Below are 12804 nucleotides of genomic sequence, written 5' to 3'. Positions count from 1 at the left end.
CATGTGGGACCTGGGGCGGGGGCGGCAGAGACACGGCCGGGGGAAGGGGGCGAGTGGACTCAAGAGCCGAGACCCTGGGCCCCCTCTCTGCGGAACCCGGAGCCTCCCCAGCACCTCTCCTTGTCCCAGGTCTGGCTGCTTCCTGGCAGTTGTGCCTGCAGGTCCAGGCCACCTGCGACCCTCGTCCGTCGGTTTGGCCTCTGTGCCATTCTTTCTGCCCAATAGTTTTGCTTTCGGCCACCGTTTAACAGGGGACTCGAAACTGTATCCCCCTTTCCTCAGTGTAGTACTTCCTGGAGAAGATTCTCCAGAGTGTCAAGTAGCCTCGAATTAGTGGATATTATCCCTTCGCCACCTCCACTCTTCCACTGGGACAGCTCCCTGCATCCCTAAGGGTGTTCTCTGTCCCTTTACCATGACCGTTTAACATACCTATAGTGCTGCTGAAAATGTTTACACGCTGGCTGCAGTGATTGTATGAGGAAAGTGTCGAGGGTTTAAATGTGATGTTATTTATCTCTGCTCTGGAAACCACGACTCTCACTCTCACACTACCTTCTTAGCCTCCCACTCCCATTTCATGTCTAGGCACATGAAGGATGTTGTGCCAACTGACATGGTGGTGTTGATGATTCCTGCAGTCTTTGGGAATACATTTATGAAAATGTGGGATATTTTGACCTCTTGGAAGTGACTCCTCTTCAAAAAGAGGAAATAGTAATTCTCTTGCATTGGCCATTTTTTAAAAGAAAGAGAGAGAGAGAGGGAAGGGGAGGAAGGAGGGAGTCAATGGAGAAGAAAACTGCTCCTGAATTATCTATACAGAGTAACCCAACTGAAAATGAAGCGTACTTTTATAATATATGTGTATGTTCAATATTGTTTAGACGTACTTCTGCCCCAAAAAATCTTTATACATTTCATTTATTATAGGCTCAGACAATGCATGTGAAAGAACTTCGTTTGCATTTTTGCGACAAGAATTGCCTGTAAGGCTCGCCAATATTCTGAAGGAGATTGATATCCTCCCTGATCGATTAGTAAATACCTCTTCAGTACAGTTGGTTAAAAGCTGGTAAGTGACGAACCATCTTGAAGTCTTTCAATTTAAAGCAGTCAACTGAGTGTGACTTCTTATACTATATTAACATCACAATTGGAAAACAGGTGGTCTAAACAGTAAATACTTTTGAAAGATATAAAAAACTGTTAAAGTTATCATTAGGGCAGCTATAAAGCTATAGACAGGCATTTTGAGCCTGAAAAAGTAGTTTCTTTTACAATAAAAATTTGACTTCTAAAAGAAATTTGAAAAATAGTTAGCATATACTGTTTTAATTTTGTACTTTAAATAATAAAACACAGAGTCTGATATTGCAAAAGAAATTCTATGCCTAGAAATTGATTCAAATGACTACTGTTTAGGGAGGTCCTAGACTGTGTTGTTTACAAAGTGTTTGACCAAGTGGGCCCTGGGTTCAAAGTCTGCCTTGGCCAGACTTTAGTGAGTGAGTTAAGCTCTCTATGCCAGTGTGTTATTCTTGTCCCCCATCTCCTATTATGGAGAGTAAAGTATATGCCTCAGGGGAACGTTGAGTGCAATTAAATGAGGTAATCCATTTTAAAAGAAAAAAAAAAAGTTTTTCTACCTAGAACAGTTCCTGGCACACAGCCAGCCCTCAGTAAGTGTCAGTTATTATCATCTCATTTTACAAATAAGGATCCTGATATTTAGAGAAGGCTCGTAACATGAAAGAACAGTTTTTGGATAACAGAGTTAGGATGTACACAGGTGGCAGACACCACGCGAGAATATTGTCATCATCCGTGATGGCACAACTTTTTGTCCATCGAGTCAAGAAATATATTGTATTATACACCCAGAAGATAATGACAACCTGAAATGCACATTTGATCTGCAGTGTTCAGTGCTGCAGTCAAGACTTCTACTCCTCTAAGAATGAATGCAGTAGGAAAAAATCAGAAGCCACTTTTTAAAAGTTGTTTCTAAGTGTATTTGGGAGAAAAAATGAAAATATTTGCCAAACAAGTCAGAAAACTGAATACCAATCTGAAATAGTTAAATAGACATTTTAAGTTAGGAAGTTGAGTGTTAAAAGTTATAGCATTTCAGATGTTTATATCATATTGTTTTCCAAATGTTTTGGAGGAAAGTTTCCATTTGAAACATAATGCTTGCTCTTTTTTCAAGTTAATTGAAAAAGGCATTCTACCTTCAGTCATTCATACTGGCTGTCAATTGTAAGATATAAAACTCACCTATTCCTTTCCAGGTACATCCAGAGCCTGATGGATTTGGTGGAATTCCATGAGAAAAGTCCGGATGACCAGAAAGCTTTGTCAGAGTAAGTTCTGTAAGATGGAATGAGTGTATACAGAAATATTCCTAAGATATTTTTAGCCATAAATGAAAGGAGTTCAACCCCAAATAACAAATTACTACCCCCTTCCAGATGGCCAGCTTTGCCTGTTGATTTTTCTAGAAGTGAAGGAATGTGATATGGAAAATGTCACTGAGTGTGAGCAAATGTGGCCGACTTGTTTTCTTTTTTTTTGTCCCCTAAGGAGGTCTATTTTTACTATAAATTTAGTCTAATGCTGAGATGTGCAGGAGGATTTCCTATTACACAATTTTAATACATTTTATTGTCATTGGAAATTAATACTTTTTTCAGAGTAACTGACAACTTCTAGCTACCTAAATAAAAATATTTTTCTAAATCTGACAAGAAGTTTTGAAAGTTTTTTCACAATGACATTCTAGAGTCATCTCCGATATTAGTTATTATTTTTGAAGAGAAGCCTTAATGGACACCTGTGATGAATGCACCAGTCACAGAGCTAATAGTTTCACATGCAAGCTAAAAACAAAAGTCATCCGTTTATAAAAACAATTACCTCTACAAGAGTGGATACATCTACTGTGGGAGCCCTCATGCAGCTTCACTCTAGCATTTTATTGCTTGATTTGTTTACACAGGTGCCACAAAAACAGCTTTAGCCTTCCTTAAAATACCCTGGAGAATATAATTGAATGAAATGTATCTGAACTTTCACTGAACGGCAATGTCATGGCTTAGCTTTGTAGATACACTCGTCAAAGTTCGAAATAGACACCATAATGTGGTCCCTACGATGGCACAAGGAATCATAGAGTATAAAGATGGCTGCACAGTTGATCCAGTCACCAACCAAAATCTTCAGTACTTTTTGGATCGATTTTACATGAACCGCATTTCTACTCGGATGCTGATGAACCAGCATAGTAAGTTCATACATCAAGATCATGAAGTGTAGATGTGGGTGGAGAATAAAAGCCTCTCTTCAGCTAGATACTTCACTAGTCAGCAGGTCACGTGATTTCTCACAGATAGTTCTAATCGTTATCCTGATTTTTATTGCAATATTTTTGTTTTATTTTTCAACAGTTCTTATATTTAGTGATTCACAGACAGGAAACCCAAGCCACATTGGAAGCATTGATCCAAACTGTGATGTAGCAGCTGTGGTCCAAGGTAATTTCTAGATTTCTACATTTCTCTCATTTAAAATATACAATGTAAAACTGACATATCTATCATTGAGGTGACTCTGAGAATGAATTTATGTTCACAGAGTGTTCCGCTTATATTTTTATAAATTCTATCATCAAGGTCCTTTGCATTTGAGAGTCAGGAGTGTCCACATTTGTTTAAAATATCATTTAAAAATCCAAACTAGTGGCTAATGTGTCATATTATTATATACTATGTTTAATCTCTGAAGTGCATACATTTCTATTGCTAAAACTACAACTTAGACACTGTCGTGATTTTTCTTCAATAAAACATCTAAGAGGCTTTTTTTTCATATACATCAACCTGTGTTTTAGTAAGTATTTTAGATTAGGGTAATAAACACACTGGGGATCACTTGAGAACTGTATGGGGCATAAATTCATTTCACTATTATGAAAACCACCTCTATTCCAGATGCGTTTGAGTGTTCAAGGATGCTCTGTGATCAGTATTATTTAACATCTCCAGAACTAAAGCTCACGCAAGTGAATGGTAAGCTTTACACAAAATATATTTTAACCTATGGGGAATGTGCTATTCTCTCGGTGTGGTTACTTTTTGTCAGTGTAAAACAACTTCTGTGTTCCTTTCTTTACTTCTCAACTTGCCTAGAGTATGTACCTTTTTTGTTAAAAAATCAAGGTCTTTTTTTAATCTCAACTGGAAAACTCTAAGCATTCCATTGCTAATGAAGAGTCATAAAGAATGATATGGACAAGTAATGTGAGATTTAAAGCAGCAACTAAGTTCCAATCTCTCAGATGAGGGAAGGTGACTATGGAATATGAGGGGTTAGGAGACAAGAGGCAAGAAAGCCCCTTGGCAAAGCGATCCCCTCCTGAAGGGGTCATCCCTAAGACCTGGGAACAGTAACAAATAAGCCAGTCACAGAAGGACAAATACTGCATGGCTCCACTTACATGAGGTTTCTAAAATTGTCATGGGCACAGAAGTAGAGACTGGAATGGCCGTTGCCAGGGCTAGAGGAGGGGAAAAACAGGGATAAAGATTCAGAGACGTGGGATGAACGAGTCTTAGAGATGTACTGAACAACACACAGTGATTGTGTAAACAAGAGTGTACCATGTGCTTAAAACGTGCTAAACATGTAGGTCCTTACCTCAGTTGAAAATAACTGCACTGTAGGCGTATACTACTGCTTGGGAAGTAGAACTTACTTCAAAACCTTTAACTCTGTCAAGATGAGGTCTTCCCATGTCGACTGGAATGATTACAGGGTTAACGCAAAGCACTGTGCCATCCTGCCCCATCCTGTTCTAGAAGATAGTTGCATTTCAACATAAGGCAGTATGCTTAAGCTGGAAAGACCTTCTCCTTTCCACCTAAAGTAACATCTTTCCCAAGTGATATTTATTCAGGAACAGTTCTCGTTCAGGGTGAGAGTTAAAATCAAGTTGCTCAAATTAAGAGTAGCCTAACTCAGGGGATAGAGACATATCCGTGTAAGTAAATACTGAACTAAAAATAGAAGCACAAATAAAGATTGGAAAATATCTCTAAGCATAAACAGCATTGTTGCATAACACAAGTAGATAAACTACTTGAACTCTTTCATAATATAAAGAGGATTGTGCCAGGCCTTGTGTTTTCTGGTTTGAACTTGGCCAAGGCCTGGAATACTGAAGAATAATACTTTTATTTTTCTTTTCAAGCAGCATTAAGAGCTTTTTGTTTCTCTGTTTTTCTTTAGCCTCTTGGTGAAACTTAAGCACATTCAGCTCATAACATTTGATGTATAGGTGATACAAAAACCAAGAAGAATCAGATGTGTTATTTTATCAAGCATTAGCAACATGAAAATTATAGCTAGCATTAATTTGTGTTCTACTATAAGCATGGTTATTTTTCTTCTATCATAAATGCATATAACTTTAACCTTGAAATTTTCCAGTACAGAAATATTTAAAATATAAATAATCCATGTAACCTAATTTATAGCATCATTGCTTTATACTTCAGTCAACTGTATGCATTTGTAGGGAAATACAAAAATTAGTCAGAGAGCACTAGGTAGCAACTCTAACAGCATTTTGAAAACAAACTAGTCCTGCCAGGCACAGTGGCCCACACCTATAATCCCAGCACTTTGGGAGGCCAAGGTGAGAGGATCGCTTGATCCCAGAAGTTCGAGGCTATCCTGGGCAACATAGCAAGCCCTTATCTCTACAGAAACATTAAAAAATTAGCCGGCTACAAGCATGGTGGCACATGCTTGCAGTCTCAGCTGCTCAGGAGGTGGAGGCTGAGATGAGCCGTGATCATGCCATTGCACTCCAGTCTGGGTGACAGAGCGAGGCCCTGACTCCAAAAAAAAAAAAAGAAAAGAAAAGAAAAGAAGCCAGTTCTATTCACTGTTTGAGTGGGAAATTTGGGCATGGGAAGGAGGCATGTTCCATCCCCGTTTAAGTCTAAAACATTAATCAGATAGCCATGGCAGGTATTTTAGTGAAATATTTGTTTCGCAGTTCTCAATAAGTATAATCTTTCTAGGAAAACATCCAGACCAACCAATTCATATCGTGTATGTTCCTTCTCACCTTCATCACATGCTCTTCGAACTGTTTAAGGTATGAAACTTCACAATAATCACAACTGTGTCTTTACATGACATCTCCATCACACTCTCATTTTCACTCACACTCTTCACTACACGGGAGCCTGTTGATTCTCCTAGGAGTCTTCCTGGCTTAAAAGAAGGAAGCTGTGTGGCGGATGTCCACGTGGGTGGAGCTCCCAGGGCATTCACAAGCACATGGGAATGTGAGGAATTCCTGGTGCCCTGGGGCCAGCAGGCTGTTCCCAAGACTTTCCCAGGTTTCCAACAAAGCACTAGTTACTTCATTCATTAAAAAGGGATCAAGGGGTGACTGCTTCAGTGAATGAGGCCTTGAGATTCTGCCCCCGCAGCCTGGGTAGACCCGGAGGTTCAGGTCCAGGATTACTGTAGGTGGCACAGCCCCATTAGGAGTCTAGAATGCACCCAAAGTGCAGTGGGTTCTTTCAGTGAACTAATTCAAAGTGTGCATGAATCACCTGTGGACTTTGATGAAGTGTAGATTTTGCTTCAGTGAGTTGGGGCCGGGGCCTGAGATGCCGAATAGCTAATGATCCATGGGCTCTATTACTGGTCTCCCTTCCACATTGCCCATACCAGCCTGTAGAGCAGTGCATCTCAGACTGCCATGTGTCCTGGCATCTCCTGGAGGGCTTGTTAAAACACAGATTTGGGCTGGGTACAATGGCTCACACCTGTAATCCCAGCACTTTGGGAAGCTAAGGCAGGAGGCCTGACTGAGGCCAGGAGTTTGAGACCTATCTGGGAAATATAGTGAGACTTTGTCTCTACACAAAATTTAAAAATTAGTTGGATGTGGTGGTGCACACCTATGGTCCCAGCTACTTGGGAGGCTGAGGCAGAAGGATCACCTGAGACCAGGAGGTCAAGGCTGTAGTGAGCTATGATTGTGCCACTGCACTCCAGACTGGGCCAGAGTGAAACTCTGATTCAAAAATAAGTAAACAAACCAAGACTGTATCTGTGTGAACTTCAGCCAATAGACTGAAAACTTGCTTTAGTTTGTTCTGTATTGAAGAATGATAAGACACTTTATTGTTGATCTGATTTACTTTGAAATGGAATAATCCAAGTCATAGAGTTGTTTTGCTGTCGTTGGTAAAAGTTAAGATGATAATCAAATGCAAAATGAAATTTAATTTAGAATTATTGACTGTCTTTTTAAATAGTAACAAGTTTCTCCAGACAAATTTTATAAAAGCCAATAAATTGGTTCAATGATTCACTGTTTGTGTATTATGTAATAGTCTTTGGTGCTTGGGTGTAAAATGTGATGGAAAGACAGAAAGGGAGCGCTAGGAAATGGACGATAAAAGCCAATATCCGCCTTTAAATGAAGCTTGCAAATAACGACTTGACAGCCAGCAGAGTCATTTTTCCATTAGACATGACTCCCAGGAGCTATATTGCAGGGCAAATGAATGCTTTTCATTATACATCCTGCATGACACATCCATGCATGGCTATTTACAAAGCTGTTTTACTAATAATGTCAAGAAGAGGAGAGTTGAGTTCCCCTCTGTGCCACTTTAATTCTAAACATAGAACACAGCTGTGTGCTGCCCCTGACTCCACAGCCATCAGTTCCTTATGGATTTGTTTTCCTTAGAATGCGATGAGGGCCACAGTCGAACACCAGGAAAACTGGCCTTCTCTCACCCCCATCGAGGTGATTGTTGTCTTGGGGAAAGAAGACCTTACCATCAAGGTAACCAGTCTTTGGAGTTTTTGGGGGAGTGGAGGGGGAGTTCTTGAGATAATTTTTAAAAGACCAATAATAATAAAACTCTCTGCTCTTGGCAATAGATATAAATCCTACATATCAGGTGACTTTTAAATGGAAGAAAGCCGTTTTCCTCTAGACAAATGCCCCTTGTTTTTGATGTGTGACTCTGATGGCATGTCTGTCTGTTTAAGATTTCAGACAGAGGAGGTGGTGTTCCCCTGAGAATTATCGACCGTCTCTTCAGTTACACGTACTCCACTGCACCCACGCCTGTGATGGATAACTCCCGGAACGCTCCTCTGGTAAGACCATATGTATGGCTGAATCCAGTCTTGCCACCAAGTGCTAAATATAGAGCAAAGTTTATAAGGTAGTATCCAGGCTTGTGGATCCGTTTAGTCCAGTTAGGTGTGAGGGATGTGAGAAAGAATGATAAGCCACCTAAAAATGGTGAAACCATCTACAAGAAGCCTCTGATTGGAGGTAGATGATATTGATGTAGGTTCTAGGATATCAGCATCAGTGAGGGGGGTCATGTCTTCCTACATTTTGTATTTCGATGTACATTGCTTTACTGTTCATTCATCACCCCCGTCCAGGCTGGATTTGGTTATGGCTTGCCAATTTCTCGTCTCTATGCCAAGTACTTCCAAGGAGATCTGAGTCTCTACTCTTTATCAGGATATGGAACAGATGCTGTCATCTACTTAAAGGTATGCTTTATGCTTTGAATTCAGTAAAAAAAAAAAAATCATGTTTCTAAAACTATTGCTTCTGTTACAGTCCTGAGTTCTATGACCCAGACTGAATTCCCTAGACCGAATTAAGGCAAATAATGACCACAAATTCAAATTCGATTTTCTGTCTGGGTGTGTATACACATATCATCTAATATGGTAACTTACCAACACGAGAGCCTAGGCCATGCTGCCTAGCTCGGGGAGACACATAGTGTCTCTCAAGAAGTACATTTCCAAAGTTTCAGGTGAGGACATGCTCATGGGAATCTTTTAAGGCCATCCCTTTTGGCATCTGTGAGACAAGCTGTTGAATTTGTGGGAGATACAAGATAATAACGTTCCAGCCTAGGGAATAATGTGTATCAGCAGACTCAAGACCTTACTGAGTGACCTCATCAGAAAGCCAGGGACAGGAAAGCAGACAGCCCATAGTGTGGTGGGTGGTAGTGGATGCCAGGCACTTTCTGTCCAAACTTTAGAACTTTGTGCACGCTTTTTCTTCTTCTGGTAAATCCTTGCTTTATTTGTTAAGGTCACAGTCTTGACTCTGTTCATTTGCCAACTATTCTTACTGCATATGTATTTACAGATATTAACAGCTAAAACATTAAGTTTCCAGGCTCCCATTTTGTGCACTGGAATTATTTGCCAATGGCCTTTGACCATTGGAAATAGACAATATATTCATTTCTTAAATGAACAGAAGCCTTCAAACTATTGAGAAAGAGCCTTTTAATAATGTCAGTGTGGGCTCTGGGGTGCTCTTGTTACCATATAAACTAAACGAATGTATTTGAACACTTGAACACTTACCTCTGAAAGTATTTTGAATAATCACTGTAAGTGCAAATCATGCCATGTGTTATTTCTTCCATCTGATGTTTCTCCCCCTCTTCTTTTAGGCCTTGTCTTCTGAGTCTATAGAGAAACTCCCGGTCTTTAACAAGTCAGCCTTCAAACATTATCAGATGAGCTCCGAGGCTGACGACTGGTGCATCCCAAGCAGGGAACCAAAGAACTTGGCAAAAGAAAAAGTCGCCATGTGAAGAGGGACACTCCGGACAGTTGATGGGATCAAAGTGGGTCTGCACCAGGGCTGCTTCCTGAATGTTTGTATGTGAACTCTTGTTTCCTCAAGACAATTGGCAGCAACAGGAGCTCCTTGATCAGAACATCCATCCTGTGAGGACAGAACTCATTTCTGTGACAGGGAGAAGACAGCGCAGGACCACAGAGTCAACAGATGGCCAGCTCTTTGTTGTTGTTGTTTTTAACGTAGAATAACTCACGAGTTTATATCAAATTCTGAAGAGAAAGTTAGCTTCAGTTGCCCCTCTTTTTATCAACAAGAGTGGGAAAGAGAGAGACCATGGAGGTTAGCCGTTCCAGTAGACCAATATTTGAGGCTTCTTGTTGATATCAAAGGAGAGCAGTATTGATGTTCATTGCATGCTAAGGGTTGATACACCAGCATTTTCCTGTTGTGTGAAGGATCAGAGCTTAGTTGACAACACATGATTCAAAATGTATGTAAATGTACATTTCATATATATTTATGTGCTCTAGAAGGAACAAGCTGGTGACTAAAACAACGTTCGTGTTGAATGAGGAAGTATGAGTCAAAATGCTTTTAGTCAGAGTTGTAGACCAGGACTGCCTGTGTGACGCCTCAGAGTGCTGATTTTCCTATTTGCACTTCACACAGAAAGGGGATACATGTTCCCAGGGGCCTAGTCTTGGTGAGTTGTGGCTCAGTGTGCACTGAACTCAGGATGTTGGGGTTGGAGAAAGAGAAGAATCACGAACATGGCAGGCAATCAAAATATCTCTCACCTTGCCATGTTTATAAATGAAGCAATGGATTGGAAAAACCATCGTTTGGGAAAGAAATCCTATACTCAGCACCTAACTCAGTAGGAAGGGCTGTTCTCTGCCCTGAGATAATCATCCAAAGACATTCATTTTCTAGGCTTAAAAAGATGTATTTTTGATATATCTGATTATATTTTCTACATGCCAGTATTCACACATCTGCAAAAAACTTTTTCTCAAATGGCTCAAAAATGTTAGAACGTAAATACTTTTTGGAGTATTTTTTAAACAAAATGACTTGGAAGTAAGAGGTTCTCGCACCAGAATGCTTTCATTTCATGGAGCTAGTGAATGAGAGCTGTGATGTGCATGGTGCTTTGGGAGAGTGAAGATATGATACGCATGCTGACAGACCATTGGACAGGTTACTCTTCGAGAAGAAGAGAGAAAACATGAAAGAAGCAAGGAAGGAAGGAGAGGATGAAAGCAGAAGGCAGACTCCTTTCTATTTTCCCCACAAATTATTTCAAAGAATGATCTATATTTTCATGGCGAAATTATTGGCAGAATGCTAAGTTGATGACTTTCAAAGCAGTGTGGACTCTTTAAGAGAATAGGATTTTATGAGGTAATAAACTCTAACATTTACACTGGCATATAGAAAGAAACTAGGATTCTCTGCAATATAAAACGACCAGCCCTGTTGACATGTGGGATTTAATGCTTGTTTCACTCTGTGGTGTCCAGTGCTGTGGTGCTCCTGGTGGTGGCAAAAGAGGCTCAGCTGTTTGTTTTGGATTTCACATTTTATCATTGGAAGTCCTGGACTGTGACTTTTCTTGGTGCTGGGACTCCGACTTATGCACTTAGTGATTACACAAAACTGTTTGCCATAGGTTGTTTGTCATTTCAGTTTTTTACTGACATTTGATCTAAACACTTCTGCATGTAATTATGTGTATTTACCAGAGATTTAGAGCAGTTGATTAATTAATTAACCCAAACACTGTGAACTATCTTTAAAACACTAGAGAAATAGCAGTGTCTCAATAACATCAACTGTGCAAATGGAGTCCTATAACATAGGAATAGTCTACACTGTTGATATTGAAATCTAAGGAAGAGCTTCAGGGTTCTGGAGGTCAGATGCTCAGTGTTCAGGCCCACTTTAAATGATTGATGTATACGTTGTGTTTTTGTCTTTATGATATGTACAGAGAAATGTGATCATTTTTATAATAAATATTTTTTATTATGATAGTAGACATTGCCTTTTAAAGATTTTTTTCTTAGATTACCTGGAAGTGCCAAGAGTTTGAGTTAAAAATAACACATAGTACAAAGGTGTGTTTGTACCTACATGTATGAATTCATGTCATACATGTCATTTTTGTGATGCATATGTTCCCCACATTTTCTTTGTAAATTTTAAGTTCCTCTTTGTGTCTGTGTTGGCATAAATACAGGGGAGTACCAAAATTATTATCTAAATCAGGGGTCCCCAATTCCCGGGCCATGGACAAGTACCAGTCTGTGGTCTGTTAGGAACTGGGCCACCCAGCCAGAGGTGAGTGGCTGTGAGTGAGTGAAGCTTCATATGTATTTGCAACCATTCCCCATCACTTGCATGACCACCTGAGCTCCACCTCCTCCAGATCAGTGAAGACATTAGATCCTCATAGGAGTGTGAACCCTATCGGGAACTACACATGCAAGGGATCTAGGTTGTGAGCTCCTTATGATAATCTAATACCTCATGATCTGAGGTGGGACTGAGGTGGTGATGCTAGTGCTGGGGAGTGGCTGCAAATACAGATTAACCTTAGCTGTGAGGTTTGACTGCACAGAGACCATCATGAATCAATTGCTTGCAAATTTATTTCAAAATAATAATTTCATAATGATAACTATTTTATTATATATTACAATGTAATGATAGTAGAAATAAAGTGCACAATTAATGTAATGCACTTGAACCATCTCAAAACCATTCCCCTGCCCCCATTCTGTGAAAAAATTATCTTCTGCAAAACTGGTCCCTGTTGCTGAAAAGATTGAGGACTACTGATCTAGATAATTTAGGTGCTTAATGACTTATGAATTAAATAACTGAATAATAGTAAGGTAGAAATAGGATAGAGATTACTTGAGTAATAGGATAGAGTTAACTTGTAATACACATTATCTTTGCTATCCTTAGAACCTTTCTTTATGTTTATTCCTGTCTGATCTTTAGACATCCTTTGCCCTCCAACATAATGTCCTTATTAGCAAAGTTCTACAAGTAGAAAAAAAAGAGAGGCAAAGAGGGAGGAAAAGAAATTAGAATAAAATGGTATTAGTGGAATGAGT

At 39.7% G+C, this 12804-nt stretch overlaps 1 protein-coding gene across 1 annotated transcript; it reads left to right on the top strand.

The window, feature by feature from the left end:
- The first annotated feature begins 938 nt into the window (after window positions 1-938).
- PDK4 (pyruvate dehydrogenase kinase 4) lies at window positions 939-11715 on the top strand. Its single transcript, XM_021712622.1, has 10 exons — window positions 939-1075; window positions 2295-2366; window positions 3102-3286; window positions 3450-3536; window positions 3993-4070; window positions 6090-6166; window positions 7784-7882; window positions 8092-8202; window positions 8500-8613; window positions 9543-11715. The coding sequence occupies exons 2-10, from the start codon at window positions 2311-2313 to the stop codon at window positions 9684-9686; spliced, it is 951 nt and encodes a 316-aa protein (XP_021568297.1). The 5' UTR covers window positions 939-1075; window positions 2295-2310; the 3' UTR covers window positions 9687-11715.
- Window positions 11716-12804: the final 1089 nt, after the last annotated feature.

The sequence above is a fragment of the Carlito syrichta genome, unplaced genomic scaffold, assembly GCF_000164805.1.
Source record: "Carlito syrichta isolate Samal-C Ts95f unplaced genomic scaffold, Tarsius_syrichta-2.0.1 Scaffold303499, whole genome shotgun sequence".
Lineage (NCBI taxonomy): Eukaryota > Metazoa > Chordata > Mammalia > Primates > Tarsiidae > Carlito > Carlito syrichta.
Note: the sequence above shows the minus strand (reverse complement) of the source record. Positions and strands in the feature narration are given on the sequence as shown.

Coding starts and splice junctions, on each gene's coding strand:
- PDK4 (XM_021712622.1), top strand. CDS start 2,311: ATGGATTTGGTGGAATTCCATGAGAAAAGTCCGGATGACCAGAAAGCT. Junction 3,537..3,992: donor TGTAGCAGCTGTGGTCCAAG/GTAATTTCTAGA, acceptor CCTCTATTCCAG/ATGCGTTTGAGTGTTCAAGG. Junction 7,883..8,091: donor AAGAAGACCTTACCATCAAG/GTAACCAGTCTT, acceptor TGTCTGTTTAAG/ATTTCAGACAGAGGAGGTGG.